General features: G+C 40.3%; 1 protein-coding gene across 5 annotated transcripts in view; it reads left to right on the top strand.

The window, feature by feature from the left end:
* The window catches only part of rbms3 (RNA binding motif, single stranded interacting protein), a 629,442-nt gene that overhangs the window by 446,522 nt on the left and 159,336 nt on the right, over window positions 1-23,584 (top strand). For all 5 annotated transcript variants that reach the window (XM_057827865.1, XM_057827863.1, XM_057827866.1 and 2 more), the window contains exon 6: window positions 8,058-8,137. In XM_057827865.1, the coding sequence (XP_057683848.1) occupies window positions 8,058-8,137 (80 nt within the window). The remainder of the gene's footprint in view (window positions 1-8,057; window positions 8,138-23,584) is intronic.

The following is a 23,584-nucleotide window of genomic DNA, read 5'->3' as shown; positions in this document are numbered from 1 at the left end:
CAATTAATGAAACGACTGGAATAGTAACTTAATTAATAATTAGAATAGGACATGAATTTTGATTGTTATTTACATCCATAGCGCTATAATGCATGTTAGGAGGCATGTGTTGCCTATTAACCCAAATGACATGACACTGTCCTGAGCATTAATGAATTCTTAAGAAAGATGCTCATGATGAGAGAGAATAAAGCACGAGAATCTACAAAGAGATTAATTAATTTTAATATTACCATGAATGTCTCACTCTGTCATGAGCATTAATGAATGCTTATAAAAGATGCTCATGATAGTGTGTTACGACAGTCTTATGATGCCACTGTCAAATAAAGTGTTACCAAATACCACAAAAAGCAATTAATGAAACAACTAGAACAGTAACTGAATAAATAATTCGCACAGAACATAAATTTGGATTGTTATTTACATCTGTAGCGCTACAATGCATGTTAGGAGGCATTTGTTGCTTATTAACCCAAATGACATGACACTATGACATGACCCCGTCATGAGCATTAATGAATTCTTATAAAAGATGCTCATGGTAGTGTAATGTCATTAAATGACCATCTTACGACAGTCTTATGACGCCACTGACAAATAATGTGTTACCAAATACCACAAAAAGCAATTAATGAAACAATTAGAGCAGTAACTGAATAAATAATTCGCACAGAACATACATTTTGATTGTTATTTACATCTGTAGCGCTGCAATGCATGCTAGGACCCATGTTGGAAAACAACAATGTTCACAGCATGGATTGACTGTCTCCCCCATGGGAGCCGTGATGGTTGCCCATTAACCCAAATATTTGACAAATAAGCCGGACTGGACTATAAGCCACAGGATGCAAAATGTAGGAAAAAAATAGCAGCTTATAGTCTGAAAATTAGTTTAGTTTTGTTTTGTTTTTAAATAAAAAAGAAACGATGAGCTATTTACACCAAAAGATATTAACAGGTAACACTTTATTTGACAGCGGCATCATACAACTGTCATAAGACCAAATGAACCACCATGAAGCTTTGAACCAATTGTCTGCGAAGCTTCATTTGGCCATCACTGCTCCCTTGGGGGAGACAATTAACCTCTTTTGCCACCTATTGTCAACACTGTTATCGTCCAACATGCCTCCTAGCATGAATTGCAGCACTACAGGTATAAATAACAATCAAAATTCATGTTCTGTGCTAATTAATCATTCAGTTACTGTTCCAGTTCTTTCATTAATTGCTACATAAGGGATTTGGATACACTGACAGTGGTGCCACAAGACTGTCATTAGACAATCATAACGATGTCATGAGCATTAATTCATGCTTATAACAGATGCTCGTGTGTCATGTCATAAATATGACTGTCTTATGACAGTCTTATGACGCCACTGTCAAATAAAGTGTAGAAAATCATAACTATGACATAACACTGTCATGAGCAATCCTGAATGCATATAACAGATGCTCATGATAGTGTCATGTCATAAATATGACAATCTCATAACAGTCTTATGACGCCACTGTCAAATCAAATCAAAACAATTGGTGTTCAAGCGTCCATCTAGACTGATCAACATGCAAATTTAGTAAGAGTATAGTGTAAATTAGCCCAATTTTCCTAAACCAAAGTCAGCTAGCTTAAATGCTATGAATGCTAACATATTTACAATTCTCATAGCAAATCGCTCACGCGCAACTCCACAAACTGTAGCTGTAAACTTTAATTACAAATTCATAAACAAACATATATGAGCTGAAACAACTTACAGCTTCATGTGGGCGCAGCTATCCTTTATCCATGTCAGACATCTGAGTCTGCTTCTGTCATACGAGGCGACGGAAATTTGGGTTCGTAACCCGGGGACTACTTGTATTACACTTTTGCATCTTTAACCAACCACTTGTGGATGTTGTGCCATCAGTCTTCAATACTGGAACAAAGTTGACCCTTTGATAATTGCTGAAATGGCCTGGTCTTGCAAGACATGCTGACCTCTCCGCAGAGAGACACATTCCCCCCTAAAATGTCTGTGCCAAATTGCACAAATTTAGCCACATTCCAGGACCTGCTATATATATATTTGCGCCTCCGTGATACCTGTGTCAACAGACAGCTGCAGCGGGTCGAACCACGAGGGGCATTAGAGAGTAAACTGAGCTAAGTGTTTGTGGGCTGATCCATTACTGTTATCAGAGCCCATTACTCCAGCCTGAGCACTAATCATTGCAGACAGCAGCGCTTGATGCCATTAACCAGCAGCACACAGCGAAGCGGCTGCCTACCTCACGGCCAGCTCAGCCAGCGACCGGCTAGCTCGACATCCTTAGCGGCCGCCAGACCGTCTGGCCGAGCGGTTAGTTTCCCCATGAAACACAACCACCTGTCGGCCTTATTGACTCCGCAGCTACCCACCTGTTTTCTGTCTACCTGCCTGCTCCGCCGCCGGAAAACGGGGCGACACAAGAGACGGCAGAAAATGAATGGCTAGAGGGGCCTTGAAGACCATGAATAAAATAATGCATGGGAATAGGAATAGCTTACAACTCACTGCTGAGAAAATCACTGAAAATTGCTAGGAAAAGTAATGAAGTCAGACAGATTTTCATGGGCAGGAAGCACATCCCGCCCAGCGATCTGAGAAAGAGAAATTATTTTGATAAAATGGAAAAATACAACCACATAAATCATCGCTTCATAAAAATGTCTTTTTCCACAACCAGGCAACACACAGGGAGGCAGTTCAATGTGAAGATTTCAATTTCTGTTGAAAAAAACGGATTCAAACAACAGTACAGGAACCACAATCACGACTCAATCTTGACTCTAACTTTTTATCCTACCACCTGTAGACAAGACAATGGTCCAAAGTTTTGACAACACTCACATCAAAGTATCAACCATCCATCGATCCATCCATCCATTATCTTCCGCCTGCTCCGGGGTCGGGTCGCGGGTGCAGCAGCTTTAACAGGGAAGCACAGACTTCCCTCTCCCCAGCAACTTCACCCAGCTCCTCTGGCAGGATCCCTAAGGCGTTCCCAGGCCAGCCGAGAGACATAGTCTCTCCAGCGTGTCCTGGGTCATCCCCAAGGCCTCCCGCTGGTGGGACATGCCCAGAACACCTCTCCAGGGAGGCGTCCAGTAGGCATCCGAAGCAGATGCCCGAGCCACCTCAGCTGGCTTCTCTCAACGCAGAGGAAAGGTGGCTCGACCCCGAGTCTCTCTCCGGATAACAGAGCTTCTCACCCTCTAAGGGCGAGCCGGACACCCTGCGGAGGAAACCCATTTCGACCGCTTGTTTCCTGTCGTTCTTTCGGTCACGACCCACAGCTCGTGACCATAGGTGAGGATAGGAACGTAGATCCACTGGTAAATCGACAGCTTTGCCTTTCGGCTCAGCCCCTTCTTCACCTCTACGGACCGGTGCAGAGTCCACATTACTGCAGACACTGCACCGATCCGCCTGTCGATCTCTCGCTCCCTCCTACCCTCACTCGTGAACAAGACCCCAAGATACTTGAACTCCTCCACTTGGGGCAGGATCTCATCCCCGACCCGGAGAGGGCACTCCACCCTTTTCCGACTGAGGATTTGCAGATGCTGATCTTCATCCCAACCTCTTCACACTCTGCTGTGCACGGCTCCAGTGAGAGTTGGAGGTCACGGTTTGTTTGATGAAGCCAACAGCACCACATCATCTGCAAAAGCAGAGATGCAATGCTGAGGTCACCAAACCGGACACCCTCAACGCAAATTCTGTCCATAGAAATTATGAACAGAATCACTGACAAAGGGCAGCCTTGACCAAGTCCAACCCTCACTAGGAACGAATTTGACTTACTGCCGGCAATGCGGACCAAACTATGACATCAGTTGTACAGCCCTTACCAAGGGGCTCGGTACCCCGTATTCCCGGAGCATCCCCCACAGGACTCCCCGAGGCACATGGTCGAACGCTCTCTCCAGATCCACAAAACACATGTAGACTGGTTGGGCAAACTCCCATGCACGCTCGTGGACCCTGCCAAGGGTGTAGCGCTGGTCCACTGTTCCACGGTGGAACACGACGGTAGAACAGGACGAAAACCACACTGCTACTCTTGAATCAGAGATTCGACTTCCCTACGGACCCTCCTCTCCAGCACCCCTGAATAGCCTTAACCGGAGAGGCTGAGGAGTGTGATCCCTCTATAATTGGAACACACCCTCCGGTCCTGTTTCTTAAAATACATTTTAAGAAATTAAAAAATCATCACCCTGAATGACATTTGTCAGGGAAGTTCAATTTTGAACTCCAAGACAAGTGGCAATCAATAGCTCAAATAAGAGAAAAGAATCAGACTCAGCCAAGGCTTGCCTGCTTCAGAGACTTTATAGATCAACAAGATATAAATCAAGGGTAGAAATGGTGTGATCCAACCAGGAGCTGTGACCACGCAGAAGTACAAGGAGATAATACAAGTCAAGCCTCTATACACTGAAGAAAGGGCGTTGCTTACTATGAAACGATACCTTCTACAAAAACGAAAGTGAACCCTACAGCCCAACTCTGGTGATTTTCCACAGAAAAACATCCTGAGTTATGACCTTGAGCACCAGCTCTAGCTGGTACAAGAAGGTATCAAATCAGATAAGGCAGTCAACATTGTAATATGTTCAAAGAAATACATGGAGCACGTGAAAATGAATACAATCTCACATGAAAACATAAAAAACGCATAGTTTCACAGCAGTTAATGTTTGTGTTTTTATAAGCATGAATAAAATATTATTTCACAACATTGCGTGAGCATGTGTAGTCATTTGTTTTGATGCTCCTGCGCATGTGGGTCAGTTTGCTTCGCGCATCTCGGACTTCGAATTAGAGCGGATACGTGATACTTGAACAGGTTCAATGGACAATTGGACACGCGAAAAGAACAGATATGCCAAAAAAATCGGAATTGTGCGTTAAGACCTGCGGTATGAACCTAAGCTTTGTGAGCCCTTCTGGAACCCATTCATTAGCCGGGGCCTCAAGCAACTGCTTGGCTTGCCTGCCCGTCAGCCCCACATCTGATCATATGCCTTTGTATTTATTATCTTGGAGTTCGTGTAACGAATGATGGCATTTATTTTGTAATCAACAGTGGTGTTTTACATCAACTTGCTTTGCCATTTTCACCACTAATTTACAACACCACGCAGGTATTGCTGGTAGTGGTCATTCTTTAAATTTTCTGAATCAAACCATGTTTTGAACTTTACTCCAAGTTGCCCTAGCTAGTGAAGTGAAATTAAATAGGCGAATACTGAATATGCTAAAGATAGAACACTCAAAATTGTGAAAGATGACATCATCTAAAAGTAGAGAAAGAGCTGTAGAGGGATGGTCAGAAGGTTGATGGTGTAGAAACACCAGAGCAGAAAAACAAAAGGGTGAGCGGCAAGGCAAAAACAGCAGGGCAAGGAAAGAGTGGTGTAACGGTAAAAGATGGAGGAAATAAGCAAGGTTGAAAGACAGGGAGGAATGAGAGAGCCGTCAAAAGGAAGAGGTTCAGACGGGCTGAGAGTAAGATGGATGGGACAAAGAGAGCGATAAAGAAGCTCAGTTAAAAAGAAAAAAGAAGGATGACGGTGGAGATATGAGAGAAAGAGGACAGACAAGTGGGCGGCTGACAGAATGATAAGAGTATTCTCGGCGGTGAGAGCGAATAAAGCGCGAGAATCTACAAAGCGATGAATTTTGCAAAAGTATATTACCATGAATGTCTCACTCCTGCTTGTATTTGGAGTCTCGTATTCGGTTTGGCAGGCTGAAAAGGCCATTGCCTGATTAAACCCAAAGTTTCTTGATGAACTTCTCACTCGGTGAATCAAACTGGATTGGTTGTAATCTCTACTAATCTCTCAGATCATTTTAGATGAAACGATTGGATGTAACTTTTGGGGAAGGGGAGAGAATTACTAAAGTAGCAGTAAGAAATAATTGTTCTTCTGATTGTTTAACTGAAGCACTCCTTGTGAAGTTTAACTCACCATGACCTCACTGTGGTGAATAAAAATGCTAATACAGCATGACATAACATAGAGTAGAAGTGGAAGAAGTCCATTCAAGATTTCTGCTATTTTGATGGCGATGATTTATTTCTTTATTTTTTAGCACAATGCTTCAAACGTTCAAAAGCAAAATTTGAGAGGGACAACAAGAATCAAAAGTGGTATTTGCAATATGGCAAAATGGATTTTGCCATGTGGCAAAATGGATTTTGCATGTGGCATTCTTTTTTTGCCATGTGGCAAAATGGATTTAGCCATGTGGCATTTCTTTGCCATGTGGCAAAATGGATTTTGCCATGTGGCTTTTTTTTTTTTTTTGCCATGTGGAAAAATGGATTTTGACACATTGCATTGTTTTTGGTAGGTGGCAAAATTGATTTTGCCATGTGGCATTTTGGGGGGGGTATATGGCAGTCCATAACATTGACAGCCATGCACGTCCACGACCAAAACTGCAATATACCTGAGAAAATTCGATATAACCCCCCTCTCCCCTCCAAAAAAATGCCACAAACCAAGATCCAATTTGCCACATCACAAAAAAAATGCCACATGTCAAAATCCATTTTGCCTCATGGCTAAAAAATGCCACATGGCAAAATTATTTTGCCACATGGCAAAAAAATGCCACATGGCAAAATCCATTTTGTGCCATAGCAAAGAAAAAAATGCTACATGGAAAATAAAAAAAGCCACATACCAAAGAGAAAAATGCCACATGGAAAATTTGGACGTGCATGGCCATAAATGTTACGGACTGCCATATACCCCCCAAAAAATTGCCTCATGGCAAAATCAATTTTGCCACATACCAAAAACAATGGCTCGTGTCAAAATCCCTTTTGCCACATGGCAAAAAAAAAAAAAAATGCCACATGGCAAAATCCATTTTGCCCCATGGCAAAGAAAAAAATGCCACATGGCAAAATCCATTTTGCCACATGGCAAAAAAATGCTACATGGCATCATCCATTTTGCCACGTGGCAAAAAAAAATGCTACATGGCAAAACTATGTGGCAAATTGGATTTTGGTTTGTGGCATTTTTGGGGGGGTTATATCGAATTTTTTCGGGCAGTTTCTCAGGCCATGCGCGTCATTACCATTGACGGGCATGCATGTCCAAAGTTTCCATTCATTTTACACGGCAGAAAAACGTGTGGCTGTGATTTTTGGCCATCCACTTACCATTTCAGTGCATTGTCATTCAATGGACACCCAAGTCAGGCTATGACATTGACGGCTATGCACGTCCAAATTTTCCATTCATTTTAATTGGCAGAAAAACGTGTGGCTGTGATTTTTTTTTATTTTTTACCATGAATGGAAAATTTGGATGTGCATGGCCGTCAATGTTACGGACTGCCATATACCCTCCAAAAAATGCCACATGGCAAAATCAATTTTGCCACATACCAAAAACAATGCCACGTGTCAAAATCCATTATGCCACATGGCAAAAAAAAAAATGCCACATGGCAAAATCAATTTTGCCACTTGGCAAAAAAAACACAAAAAAAAACCAAATGGCAAAATCTATTTTGCCACATGGCAAATACCACTTTTGGTTCTCGGTCCTGCTGGAATTTGGCCTTCCTGTATGGAGTTTGCACGTTCTTCCCGCGCAAACATGAACATAGACTATGATGTGGCCTGCGATAAAAATGAATGATATAATTTATGAAAAATAAAATATATAACGCATGATGTTAAAGTGGGTAAGACATGACAAAAAAATCTTTCGGTGGTTTCAACAGATTTAGCATTGAGCCTCATGGAGCAGTCAGCGTTTTCCAGCGATTCTCAATTGTCGGACTTATTTTGCCCATTCTTCGCAGTGAACAGGATCTTTTGGAAACCCAAGAAGGCTCACAGCACTCTCCCTGGTGTAGCAACAAAACCATGCAGCACATTGGGCTGGTGTGACGCGAAAAATGAACAAATTTATCTGCAAAATCAGCTGAATCCGCGGTGAAGAATGAATATAAAGTTATGTGTTTGTTTGTTTTTTGTTACAGGATGGAGTCCACAGAAAAATGTGAAGTAGTGATCCAACATTTCAATGGAAAATACCTAAAGACCCCACCCGGAATTCCAAGTAAGACTGGACTTTACCTAGCCTTTTTTTGTGTTGAAGACCACATTAGCCAACATTCATTTATATTAATTCCTGGTGTTAAAGCTACTGTCTTAAAATGCGTAGCTTAAAAGCTTGTGTCATTGCGATCTCTCGCCATCTCTTGGTTTTTGCTACTTCTGCAGACTGGAACTACTCCGGCGAGAGATTGAGAAGCCACTTAATATTCACCCTCATGCCTTTGTGGTGTTCTTTGCAATCTTCCTAAAAGCTTGCACTCACTTCTCTTTGCTCTCCTGCTCACCATTGCCATGTCCTCTCTCAAGCTGAGCAAGGGGAGAACAGACAGGGGGAAAAAGGTTGAAAGCTCAAATACACCTAGAGCTTTGTTTTTGAACGCGGCAAGTTGTCTTCTCTGTTCAAAGTCATCATTACTACTCAGTATGCTGGAAACTTGAAATGACGGCGCAAAAGAAAGGATGGATAGGTAATAGGGTAAGGAAAGGCGAGAGTTAAGGTAGAAAAGAAAGAATCGGAGGGCAAGGCCTCAATGAAGGGATAAAAAGTGCCACTTAAGCAGTTTTAGTGCCAGGTTCTGCCGCGCTCAAAGCCTCCCGTATGTCCCGGCAGGCTGTTGCGGCCAGACAAGTTCTCGCCGACGAGTTCTCCTTCACCCCTGGGACAATTTCATTAACAATACACACACCTCCAACCAGTATCAGAGAAACACACTCATAAATTGCTTTCCGCTTCCCAGTAATATCCTAGAGTCTGAATTTAGAATCTCCATATATGCTCAGGCTGAGCCACCGCATAGCCAGCAGCTATTAAAGGCAAGGTGAGTAGTTACATTGAAGTTGAGCCATAATAGGAAACCTTTAAAGTTGTAATATCAGACTGACCTTCTTCGCCTTCAAGGGTCTATCTGTCAGCTGCGCAGACTTTACGATTGTTAATGGATCGTTCAGACGTGTGCTAAGCAGGCAGATTGACTGCCTTGACGGACGGAAGGAAACCATTATACAGGATTGAAATTAGAGACATTGACATTGGTTTGTTTTGATTTGCTGCTACTGAGTTGTCAAGGCAAAGTAATCAGCATCCACATGATTCAGAATTCGACCAATGGTCATTGCAGGCAAAAATGCTGCAGAAGTTGCACAGAACCAATTAAATTAATGTCTCATGTCACAAAAGAAATTCATTAGTGTTGTGTGAAACCTCAATTGTATCAAGGGATTTCTGGTAATTAGGCATAAAAACAATATACCGTAATTTTCAGATTATAAGGCGCCACCCACCAAATTTGACACGATAACGGCATTTGTTCATAGATAAGCCTCACTGTATTATGGGATATTTACATCAAAAGATATTTACCGGTAACACTTTATTTGACAGCTGAATCATAAGACTGTCATAAAACCAAATGAACCACCGTGAAGCTTTGTAGCCAAGAAGCTTCATTTGGCCATCACAGCTCCCTTAGGGGAGACAGTCGACCTTTGTTGCCACCTGCTGTCAACACTGTTGTTGTCTAACATGCCTCTTAGCATGCATTGCAGTGCTACAGATGTAAATAACAATCGAAATTCATGTTCTGTGCTAATTATTTCTTCAGTTACTGTTCCAGTTGTTTCATTAACTGCTAGTTATAGTATTTGGTAACAATTTCTTTGGCAGTGGCGTCATAAGACTGTCATAAGATATTAATGACATGACATTGTCATGGGCCACATATTTCATAATGCGATCAACAGGACACTGTCATGACCAATAACAAATGCTTATGACAGATGTCATTTAATGTTATCCGGCGAGTCATTTCCCTTTAAATAGATGTAAAAGATCCAAACTGGATATAAATGGCGTTTGTAACATAATTTGCCAGAAGACACTTCATGACATCTGTCATAAGCATTCATTAATGCCCATGTTAGTGTCATGTATGTATATGACTGTCTTATGACAGTTTTGTGACGTCAATGTCAAATAAATTGTTACCAAATACCATAACTAGTAATTCATGAAACAACTGCAACTATAACTAAAGAAATAATTAGCTCATATCATGAATTTTGATTGTTATTAACACCTGTAGCGCTGCAATGCATACCAGGAGGCACGTGTTGCCTATTAACCCAAATAAATCAATAAATAAGCCGCAGGATTCAAAAAGAAGGGGAAAAAGTAGCGGCTTATAGTTTGAAAATTACAGTATATTTTTTCAAATTAAAAACCCAATCCTTTGCACCCGATTCCGATCCTCTGAAAAATGGCTGTCTGTCCTGCTGTCAACGCTGTTGTTGTCTAACATGCCTCTTAGCATGCATTGCAGTGCTACAGATGTAAATAACAATCAAAATTCATGTTCTCTGCTAATTATTTCTTCAGTTACTGTTCCAGTTGTTTCATTAACTGCTAGTCATGGTAATTGATAACGCTTTCTTTGGCAGTGGCGTCATAAGACTGTCATAAGACAGTCATATTTATGACATGACAGTATCATGGGCCATAGATTTCATAATGAGATAAACAGGACACTGTCATGACCATTAATAAATGTCATTTATTATTATGTCATTTATGTCATTATCCGGAAAATCATCTCACTTTTAAATAGATGTGAAAGATCCAAACTGGATATAAATGGCGTTTGTAACATAATTTGCCGGATGACACATCATGACATCTGTCATAAGCATTCATTAATGCCAATGTTAGTGTCATGTATGTACGTATATGACTGTCTCAGTTTTATAACATCACTGTCAAAGAAAGTGGTACCAAATACCTTAACTAGTAATTAATGAAACAACTGCAACTATAACTAAAGAAATAATTAGCTCATATTATGAAACAAATAAGCCGCCGGATTCAAAAAGAAAAGTAGCGGCTTATAGTTTGAAAATTACAGTATATTTTTTCAAATTAAAAACCCGATCCTTTGCACCCGATTCCGATCCTCTGAAAAATGGCTGTCTGTCCTGCCGTCAACGCTGTTGTTGTCTAACATGCCTCTTAGCATGCATTGCAGTGCTACAGATGTAAATAACAATCAAAATTCATGTTCTGTGCTAATTATTTCTTCAGTTACTGTTCCAGTTGTTTCATTAACTGCTAGTTATGGTATTTGGTAACACTTTCTTTGACAGTGGAGTCATAAGACTGACATAAGACAGTCATATTTATGACATTGCAGTATCATGGGCCATAGATTTCATAATGAGGTAAACAGGACACGTCATGACCATTAATAAATGCTCATGACAGATGTCATTTAGTGTTATCCGGCAAGTCATCTCACTTTAAATAGATGTAAAAGATCCAAACTGGATATAAATGGCGTTAGTAACATAATTTGCCAGAAGACACTTAATGACATCTGTCATAAGCATTCATTAATGCCCGTGTTAGTGTCATGTATGTATATGACTGTCTTATGACAGTTTTATGACGTCACTGTCAAATAAAGTGTTACCAAATACCATAACTAGCTGATTCAGATATGGACCGCGTTCTTTATTTTAAAATGGGCGGCCTTATAGGTTCAATTGTAGTGCACCCCCTCCCCTTCTTTTCATATTCAAGCACCATCCGGCACACACGTCAGCCCAATTGGGAGCCAAATTGTGTTTGCAAGCAACACGTCAATCTTGTCACATATATACTGTACAGTAGCTGTTACAGATACCGCTTACTGCTTTTAAGGCTTCATGGTGTCCATGCTTTATGGGACGTGCTTTTTACCCCTCAGTAAAATGTGTGACCGACACATAAAATCCGAAGTTTAATTGCGTTACTCTTCAAGATTGAAAACGTAGGTGTGCCTATGATACAGCCGACAAGTAGTTTCACAGCTCACAGGTTTGGATTTTCCTTATGGATTTGGCTTTGATTTAACAGTCCTCATTAAATTCCTTACTTTTAGGTGGAAACGTATTTATTCTCTGACGGGACAAGAACTTGCAGCACATGTTTTACTAAGATACTGTATGTCAATTTAAGCTCTATTCACAGCATATTTGCTACAACTTCCCACACAGTAGCTGCTAATAAGATTGCCAACAGCCATGTTTACGTGCGTGAATGCAAGAGTCAGTATGGCATGTATGTGCGTCCTCATAATTTGCCTTTTCAGCATGTTCCAATTTAGAACACACACATTTGTGCGTGGGGAGAGTCGGTGTGTAATATTGCGGCGATAGTATTTCCCCAGAGTCCCTTGCTGCACAGGGCAGCTTCTTCATCCATCCTCTTTTGACAGGTCCGATGCAACTCCTGGAAAGGTCCTACCTCACAAAGCACAGTGTGAGCATGTGTGCATGTGCATTTATAAGCTTGTGTGACAGCCATGACCACTGCTCTCTACTAGCGCACGAACCGCATGAGCATGAATACAGTCATGCTCCACTAACGCTGACCCCAATGGAATGTCAATGCACTATATAATGGGAATGCTTTGCCCACCGTTTAGCATTGGAAGTAGCAAAACACACAGAGGAGTTGGAGTAATGCTGCGCACACACTTATAGTTAGATAGATACGCATTTTAAACTTGCATGATTGCACATAAATACAGATACTCTAGTATGCATGAAACATCTGCAATTCCATTGTGCCACTGAGTTTCAGAATCATCAGTTCACCGTGGAAATTATGTGAGAATAACAAATCTGTTGCATTTGGAAGTCTGAGTGTGAGACAGAGATTAATTGTGCCATTTTATATCTTGTAAAAAAAAGTAGCTATTTCAGAAATTCAATGAAATTAGTGATTGCAAGATGGAACCATCAGTTGGTGGGTTGGCTCAGTTACTTTCCTAGCACATCTGTCGCATGGCGCTTGTCTAAAAACTGTAGATTACATGAAAAAGTTATCAGATCCCTTGCATCCAATGCTATAGACTTCATAATGTATTGACGGGGCGCGGGGCCGATTCATAAGGGGCCTATCTCTGTCAAAGCTGATCGAGTGGAAACACAGACAAAGAAGAGCTTTTTATGTTGAAAATTCTTGTGAATAAATGCTTAAATCCCTGAAATCTTTATAAGTACGGACGTAAAACTGTCTCGATTCTTGGTTAAAAGCAAAAAAACAAAAAAACAAAAACGTGCAGTCAGCATTTATTTTATGTAAATATGTTGAATGTGCTGCTAGTCATTAGGCCACTGTGGCGCCACCTTATCACAGAGATTTTTCCGTTGAAAATTCTTGTGAATAAATGCTTAAATCCCTGATTTTTTTCTACGTATGGACGTAAAACAGTCTCAGTTCTTGGTTAAAAGCAAAAAAAAAAAAAAAAAGGGGCAGTTAGCATTTATTTTACGTAAATATATCGAATGTGGCGCCGCCTTATCAGCGTGAAGAGCATTTTACATTGAAAATTCTTGTGAATAAATGCTTAAATCCCTGAATTCTTGATAGATATGGATGTAAAACAGTTTCAATTCTTAGTTAAAAGCAAAAAACGGGACGTTAGCATGTATTTTTACGTAAATATGTTGAATGTGCTGTTAGTCTTTTCTCCACTGTGGCGCCGTCTTATCACCACAAAGAGATTTTTCAGTTGAAAATTCTTGTGAATAAATGCTTAAATCCCTTAATTCTTTATAGATATGGAAGTAAAACGGTCTCGATTCTCGGTTAAAAGCAATAAAACTGGCAGTTAGCATTTATTTTACGTCAATATATCGAATGTGCTGCTAGTCTTCAAGCCACTGTGGCGCTGCCTTATCACCACAAAGAGCTTTTTCCGTTGAAAATTCTTGTGAATAAATCCTTAAATTCTTGAATTCTTGATAGATATGTACGTAAAACAGTCTCGGTTCTTGGTTAAAAGGAAAAAAATCAGGCAGGTAGCATTTATTTTACATAAATATGTCGAACGTGCTGCTAGTCTTTAAGCCACTGTGGCGCCCCCTTTTTTACCGCAAAGAGTTTTTTACGCTGAAAATTCTTGTAAATAAATATTTAAATCCCTGAATTATTGATAGATATGGATGTAAAACAGTCCCGATTCTTGGTTAAAAGCAAAAAAACAGGCAGTTAGGATTTATTTTTACGTCAATATATCGAATGTGCTGCTAGTCTTTAAGCCACTGTGGCGCTGCCTTATCACCACAAAGAGCTTTTTCCGTTGAAAATTCTTGCATTGTTCTTCTCAGCAATGCATGCTAGGAGGAATGTTGGACGACAGCATTGTTGACAGCAGCAGGTTGACCGTCTCCTCCAAGGGAGCAGTGATGGCCAAATGAAGCTTCTTGAAGCAATGAAGCTTTGCAATTGGTTCAAAGCTTCATGGTGGTTCATTTAGTGTTATGACAGTCTTATGATGCCGCTGTCAAATTAGCGGTTATTATCTTTTGGAGTAAATATCCCATTATACAGTGAGGACAGCTGTGGCTTATCTATGAACAAATGCCGTTTTCATGTCAAATATGGTGGGTGGCGGCTTATAGTCAAAGCGGGCCTTTATAGTCTGAAAATTGCAGTAGTTTTAAGAATGTGTGTTTTTGCAGTTTTGCTCTTACCTGTTGCTAATTGCGCTAACCAAGAGACACAATAATCAAACCTGCTCGAGAAATGATTGTTTTTTGCATTCCGGTTAGACGGCGCGCACGTAATCGGCTATCCAGGTCAGGTTTGTTCACTGATGCCTGGTTGATATGAGCGGTGCGTAGCCGTTCAACACAGCCGTCACCGGGGCCCCGCTCGAGCCGCTCTCCTCTGCCCACGTCTGATTTGGATTCAGAGAGGGGGACATGATCGATAGCCCTGATGGAGCGCTACAGCTGTTTAGCAATTCTGTGCAATGCGGCAGCCGCTGTCGCCGTTGTTGGACCATGATCGTGCATATACTTGCGTGCAGATTCAATCTCTTGAGCATGTATGCTCCAAACACTGTCTTATATTGTAAGCTCGGCGTTTTAGAGATTGATAGGCTCACAAAGACGGAACAATCTCTGTTTAGAAACGTGAAGCATTTGTTATTTTAAGGTGAGCACAAAGAGTTATTCTTGTTTTTCAGAGCATGTGGATTTACTCAATAGACAAAATAAATGAAATATGTGAAATGTGACTACGGCAATAAAGCACAGTGAAGTGAGACCAACGGGGACACGTTATGATTTACATTGCAACCCTGAGCAATGGGAAAGTCAAAGGAAGTGCAGATAAAAAGTGATTTAATCCGCTGGCTCTGCTGAGCCTGATTAAAGCCTGTCATCCCACAATGCATTAAACAGCTTAGAGACGACACCTTATGGTTAATGTAATTCAAACCGGAGATACATTAGCCATTGCCGTGTTTTGGCAGGTGAGTAATCTGTTGTACATTTTATGGTATTGTTCGACGTTAGCAGAGGAAATTGAAAACATTTGATACACTGCATATACGACGCTGTCAGCATTCATACAACAGCTAAACTAGGGGTACTTTAAGACTTAATGCAAAAAATGGTGGCAAGAGCCACTCAAGTGCTTACATAGTGTGACTGTAGGCTTGTGTACACATACAGGTAGTCCCCGGGTTACGAACGAGTTGCGTTCCTACGCTGATGACGTAACCCGAATAGCGTACCGCACGAATGCTATTTTTAGACGGTGACGTCGCCATCGTAAACCGGAAGTGGGTCAACATAGACACGCCCTCGCATATAACTCATGTTATTACTACTTGTTTTCTGCTGGTAATCTTTCAAAAAAAGAACATGCTGAGTAAACACTGCTGCAATGGAACTTGTAGAAACGACTCTAGACATTACATTATACTGTATTTAAAACATTCAAACGCAAACTATACATTTTTTGACCAAACGCTCAATGTGTGAATGCAAATTAAAGATTAATAAAAATTAGGAGGTTGCAAGTGCTTACAATTATAGTCATTTCATAATTGTTCATTCATTATTTTATACCATTCAAGTTTACATCAGGGTATCACGTTAATAAGTTAGTAAGCAGCTTACATTTTATAAAATAACAAGTGAAATTAATGTAGGATACCCCTGCTTTATGGAGATGGAACAGTCTCATAATGAACACACACACACATTAAGACATACAGTGGGGCAAATAAGTATTTAGTCAACCACTAATTGTGCAAGTTCTACCACTTGAAAATATTAGAGAGGCCTGTGATTGTCAACATGGTTAAACCTCAACCATGAGAGACAGAATGTAGAAAAAAAAAAAACATAATTTTATCTATGGATGTACACCGCGGTATAAGTGTTTTACCAGTGAGAGTCATCCACAAGGGTATTTCGCATTCAAAAACATATTTTGATTGCAGCAACTTTTTTTTGGCTCAAATAATGAAGACACAAATTTACCTCCATATGGCTACTTCCAGGGGATACAAATTTTGACTGGGGTAACTACATTGGCGCGACACTGGGGGGCGTACCATATTCAATGGATGACAATCTTGGTGAAAAGTAGAGCTGTCCTAAGCAGCCTGATTAGGAATTCCCCTCAAGAATGACGGGAAACAAAAAACACAAATTTTCAACTTATTATTTTATTCTTGTAAGTAAATTTGATTGCTGACTCTGCGTTTTGGGGTCATCAACATGTTGACCCCCCCCCGCCCCAAAAGTCAAACTCCGCCTATGACCGGCCAAGCTATTGCTGTTCAACTGGAGCATCCTGAAGTCAAAGGTACTTGATTTCTCTTGTCTTTTACTGAAAGAAATGCCACAGTAATTTGAATGTTCTGTTTCAAAAGTGCTGTAGAAGTAAGCAAAGTAAGCTAAGCTAAGTGGCTAAGCTGTGTGTGTGTGCGCTGTTGTTGTGCTATTGTTGTGCAATGCTATAGATGGAATTGATTCAGATTCAGAATATATATTGTCATTGTTACAAAAGCACAACAAAACTTTGTTTGGAGCATCCATACAGCTAAGTTGATAAAGTGCAAAACCCATCTAATAAATACCCTTAAGTACCAAGTGTAAACATTGACACAGTATTGGACAACTTCACTTTTAGTGAGGACAGAACATGTTATATTAACAAATAAAGTAAAAAAAAAAAAAAAAAAAAAGATACTGTGAGCAGAGGTTGCGCTAGACTTTTTCGTTGTCTGTCATTTTGACTGACAGGGTCATAAAAATCCCGTCATAATCTATTTTTACCCGTCACTTAAATTTTTAAGATGATAATAATGACATATTCAATAGCAGTGTTGGTCAAAAGCGGTGCGTTACTTACTCAACTCTGAATAAATTGAAGAAACTACCAGCCATGTTGTGTCTACTCTCTGCTCTGTTGATTTGTCATCCAAGACTCTGGGTGCGTTCAGGTTTGAGAATAGCGCACGTACTTCTGACTTCAAGCTGTTTGTCCCTGCTCATTCAATTAGGCTACATTCATACTACAAGTCTTAATGCACAAATCTGATTTTTTTGTCATATCCGTTTTTTTGGCGTGCCCGTTCAGACGCCTTTGTCCATTGAGACCATTCAAGTATTACGCATGCGCTCTAATTCGCAGTCCGACACGCGCCGGTGCGCAGAAGCATCAAAACAAAGGACAAGTCATCCGTCATTCCAGGGATATCATATTTTGCTTTTCAAAAGGAGGAGACAAATAACAGACATAAATAATCCCCATTTAGGCTTATATTCACAGTTTATATGGATCGATAGCATGCATGTCACACACACACACGGGCAGTTTGCCCCGACTCAACAAGACGGCCTGCAGCCAGACCCCTCTCCCGACTCTCAGCCGTGTCGGAAATGTAGAAATATAGCTCACATAGAGCAGAGAGAAAACCGATCATTCTCATGCTTATCCTCAACCCATTTGTATTTTTTTATGACTGTTGTCAAGCCCGGCCCTTCCCCAAAAGCCGTGTTCACTGCAAGCTAGGCGCTAATAACGCACAGCTGAAATCGGATTTGGGACACTGGACGGTACAGACCGCCGCCACAGTCTGGAAAAATGTGGCCCAGATCGGATTTGAACCACATACAAAAATGACCCAGATCGGATTTGAAATGGTCCACTTCTATGCGACTTGTCCCGTTCAGACCGTCAAGTTAATGCCTGACTCGAGTCGGGAAAAACACGAAAAAATTGGATTCGTGTATTAAGACCTGTAGAATTAACGTAGCGTTAGACAATGCTCTCCAAAGCTTCCTAACGTTTCCGTGTTTGCTACACCTGAATGCTAGTTCGGACATTTTTCCGAGTAAGGCCAACGACGTCATGCATCAAGAGAGACAATAGCTAATTAATATGCTCACTCGCCATCCTGTGGTCTGGGGTGTGAATTGCAACCTGTCAAAATGACGGATGGACTTCAGTTTTTTCCGTCACCGTTTTAAAAAACCGGTCAACGACGGAAAATATTCGGTTAACGCGACCCCTGACTGTGAGGTACAATAAAGTACTTTTTATGTGACTTAAAAAAAACGACTGGCGGACAAAATGATAAAAATGGCGGACAAGACTCCTGCATCGTAAAGTCGAAATCGCGTCGAGTACGTCGTAGCTGTATTTATCTATAATTTTTAAATGTGCAGTACTGTATACAGTATATGAAAGAGAATCAAAGCACAGGTTGCAGCTACTACTCGAGCAAACGGTTACCAAGGGTGCTATTGCACAGGAAGATTTTCCTCCCTGTTGGCATGCTCAGCAAGGCAACGGTGCCAAGATGACAAAGACAGCCCACAATATTAAAATGTCCTCTGCTGAATTAGGCAAGTCCCAAATTACTAAATCACACATACACAGAAGAAAAACTTCAGAAGTTGTCACTCACACTTGAGTAATCCATGTTAATTTCTGTAGCCCCGCCCACTCCCCCCTCGTTAATAACTGGCCTGTTGACAGGCCATTTCTACCTCCTATAGTGTTTAGTAGCTACTAACTCGCCTCCGAGTCTGGATGAAGGCAAATTTTTCCCAGGATGCTGTCTGATCGTTTCAGAATATTCTTAAATATTTTGCAAATTTGATATGTCTTAATGTGTTTGTGTTTCGTGTCAAATGTGTGTGTGTTCATTATGAGACTGTTCCATCTCCATAAAGCAAGGGTATCCTACCATAATTTCACTTGCTTTTTTATAAAATGTAAGCTGCTTACCAACTCTTTATCATGATACCATGATGTAAACTGGAATGGTATAAAATTATGAATGAACATTTATAAAATGACTTTAATTGTAAGCGCTTGCAACCTCCTAATTTTTTATTAATCTTTAACTCATTCACTCCCAGCCATTTTCACCAGAGCAACCACCTTCGCTCCTGGGCGTTTTACTGGATTTTGACTGATTTTGCAAGGCCCACAGAAAATTCTGTTCTACTGCTATGTAAACATGGAACAAAAAAATGTATATCTTTTTCCATTCTTTAGAAATTAGCATTAGAAAATAGCTTAGTTTGAGCAATTTTCCAATTTCTGATGAAAAAACAGAGAAATTGAGCTTTTTGTAAAAGCATACATTTCAAACTTTGACTTTAACACAGCTATTTTTTGCTTTTGTGACATCCCAAACATCTGAATAATGTTTTCCTTCTACAAAATAACAAACAACAAGACCAATAGAGCTTTTGATAGCAAGGTAATAAGTTATTTACACATAACTAAACTATTGAACTGAGAGACGACGCTGTTGTGGCCACGGCTGCATCGCTGTAAATTTTTCCCTCATCACTGCCTGTCTCATTCATCGAGATAGATTTTTTTGAATCTTTCTTTTGTAGTGACCACCACCTCACAACAGAATTCACCTAGGGAACTAGCATGTGCCTTGTGTTTTACATCCTTCTCCACATTTTTCTCACATTTCTTACATCTTCCAACTTCCGTTTCCTGACGTTTCTCTTCATTCATTGCCTTTCACGGTCCGATATGAGTTCTTACCAAATGCACTACTGCCCTCCAGTGGCAAGTTTTATTGCTTTAAAATGAATTTTGAGCGTTGTGCTTTGGAGCCAAGTTGCATCAGAACCTAGAGATGTCTCTTGTGAAAAAAAATGTAAAAGACGTATAAAATAATATAATTAATAATATAATAAAATGTATATTTTTGGGACACTGAAACAATTAAAAATAGAACGTATTTATTAGGGCTGTCAAACGATTAAAATTTTTAATCGAGTTAATTACAGCTTAAAAATTAATTAATCGTAATTAATCGCAATTAATCGCAATTCAAACCATCTATAAAATATGCCATATTTTTCTGTAAATTATTGTTGGAATGGAAAGATAAGACAAGATGGATATATACATTCAACATACGGTACATGAGGACTGTATTTGTTTATTATAACAATAAATCAAGATGGCATTAACATTATTAACATTCTGTTAAAGGGATCCATGAATAGAAAGACTTCGTTCTTAAAAGATGAATATTAGTACAAGTTATAGAAATGTTATATTAAAACGCCTCTTAATGTTTTCGTTTTAATAAAATTTGTAAAATTTTCAATCAAAAAATAAACTAGTAGCCCTATTCTGTCCTCAATGTGTGTGAGTACACAAATTGACAGATAGCGAACATAAGTTCCAAAAAGAAATTAGACGGTGTGGCAAAGTTGCATGGGCTTTACTGAAGTCATCTCTTTTTGACAGGAGCACGTTTCTTGTATTTTTGTAAAACTGAAAATAACAAGGCAATGTGTCAATAACTTGCATAAATCACAAAATAACATAAAATGTACACACACGTGTCCATTTGAGCAGTAGCACTAGCCAATTAGCTCACAAGCATCTAACAATGTAACTGCATTTCACCATATATGTGAACAAACTCAAATACACATCATCAATAACTATCTAATGCTCATGAATATAAACAAAGGAGGAATATAACTCACAAGCGATGCATGTATTAGACACAAACAGTGTGATGGGGCTATGAGAACTGCCACTGAATACTGGATGCGGACGTTAGCTGGTCTGAATAGCACTGTCTATTAGTGTGAGTCCGCGTCGACATATGATCACGTCAGAAAAGCGCGCCGAAACCCAAATAATCAGCTGCACTGAATCGCCAGCAGAGGGCGACATTACGCCACATAACATATGCAAGTCACACCCAAGCGCCAGCAGAGGGCGGAAAAACTCCATAAAACACAATTAACAAGTTGGCCTTTCACTGTACTGACATTTAAATCTGTCTGAGCGGGCCTAGTGCGTTAATTGCGTCAAATATTTTAACGTGATTAATTTAAAAAATTAATTAACGCCCGTTAACGCGATCATTTTGACAGCCCTAGTATTTATACATTTTTGGGAGGAAATGAGTTAATTTGCATTTATACATTGAGCGTTTGGTCAGAAAATGTATAGTTTGCATTTGTATGTTTTAAATATAATGTAATCCCTAGAGTCATTTCTACAAGTTCCATAGCAGCAGTGTTTACTCGGAATGTTCTTTTTTGAAAGATTACCAGCAGAAAACAAGTAATAAAATCATGAGTTGTATGCTAGGGCGTGTCTATGTTGACTAACTTCCGGTTTCGAGCTACGTACAGTGGCGCAAATAAGTATTTAGTCAACCACTAATTGTGCAAGTTCTCCCACTTGAAAATATCAGAGAGGCCTGTAATTGTCAACATGGGTAAACCTCAACCATGAGAGACAGAATGTGGGGAAAAAAACAGAAAATCACATTGTTTGATTTTTGAATAATTTATTTGCAAATCATGGTGGAAAAAAGGTATTTGGTCAAAACCAAAAGTTCATCTCAATGCTTTGTTATGTACCCTTTGTTGGCAATAACGGAGGCCAAACGTTTTCTGTAACTCTTCAGAAGCTTTTCACACACTGTTGCTGGTATTATGGCCCATTCCTCCATGCAGATCTCCTCTAGAGCAGTGATGTTTGGGGGCTGTTGTTGGGCAACACGGACTTTCAACTCCCTCCTCACCCCGTGGCGTCAAAATGATAACAAGAACGGGGAGCAAAAATCCCAGAACCACACGGGGGGGACCTAGTGAATGACCTGCAGAGAGCTGGGACCACAGTAACAAAGGCTACTATCAGTAACACAATGCGCCGCCAGGGATGTGTCCCCCAGCTGAAGAAAGTACACGTCCAGGCCCATCTGCGGTTCGCTAGAGAGCATTTGGATGATCCCGAAGAGGACTGGGAGAATGTGTTATGGTCAGATGAAACCAAAATAGAACTTTTTGGTTGAAACACAGGTTCTCTTGTTTGGAGGAAAAAGAATACTGAATTGCACCATACCCGCTGTGAAGCATGGGGGCGGAAACATCATGCTTCGGGGCTGTTTTTCTGCAAAGGGGCCAGGACGACTGATCTGTATAAAGGAAAGAATGAATGGGGCCATGTATCCAAAGATTTTGAGTGAAAATCTCCTTCCATCAGCAAGGGCATTGAAGATTAGATGTGGTTGGGTCTTTCAGCATGACAATGATCCCAAACACACAGCCAACAAAGAAGTGGCTTCGTAAGAAGCATTTCAAGGTCCTGGAGTGGCCTAGCCAGTCTCCAGGTCTCAACCCCATAGAAAATCTGCGGAGGAAGTTGAAAGTCCGTGTTGCCCAACGACAGCCCCAAAACATCACTGCTCTAGAGGAGATCTGCATGGAGGAATGGGCCAAAATACCAGCAACAGTGTGTGAAAAGCTTGTGAAGAGTTACAGAAAACGTTTGGCCGCTGTTATTGCCAACAAAGGGTACATAACAAAGTATTGAGATGAACTTTTGGTATTGACCAAATACTTATTTTTGGAAATAAATTCTTTAAAAATCAAATGAGATTTTCTATTTTTTTTCCCACATTCTGTCTCGCATGGTTGAGGTTTAAACATGCTGACAATTACAGTCCTCTCTAATATTTTCAAGTGGGAGAACTTGCACAATTAGTGGTTGACTAAATACTTATTTGCCCCACTGTACAAATACTGATACACTTACGCAGTCACACACAACCCCCCTCCCCCCATACGCCCCCGCCTTTTCTTGTTATCACTTTGCCCCCCCATCCCTGCAGCCATGACCGGTACTTTTTCCTTTTTTTCATACAAAAAAATCCCTGTGCCTTGTGTCATACCCCTGCTATGTTGTATGATATATGTGTGTCTACTTGTAACTTGCTCTGTAATTTCTGAAGAAGAGAGAGAAGTGGTAGCGCGGAACAAAGACTGGAGCGGCCCGATGCTCTTTCATCGAATGAAATTTCATTGCATTTGTTGTCATTGTGTGAGAGCTGGTGTCAATGACAAATTAAATCTCTGAATCTGAATCTTAATCACTTTTTTTCACATTTTGGAACAAGCTGAGCTTCCCTTGCAGTCTTAGAGCAATTTCCACTGATCTTTAGCCATACTCTTGTGGATGATTCTCACTGTTAAAACACTTATACCGCAGTGTACATCCATACAGTAGATAAAATTATGATACAAAAATCAGTCATTTCAGACTCCACCACTTTCTAGATTTGGCTCCTCTCCCATTAGAGTCGGGGGACAGAGG

The sequence above is a fragment of the Corythoichthys intestinalis genome, chromosome 22, assembly GCF_030265065.1.
Source record: "Corythoichthys intestinalis isolate RoL2023-P3 chromosome 22, ASM3026506v1, whole genome shotgun sequence".
Taxonomy (NCBI): domain Eukaryota; kingdom Metazoa; phylum Chordata; class Actinopteri; order Syngnathiformes; family Syngnathidae; genus Corythoichthys; species Corythoichthys intestinalis.
The sequence above is the reverse complement of the archived record's forward strand: the minus strand, read 5'-3'. Positions and strand labels throughout refer to the sequence as shown.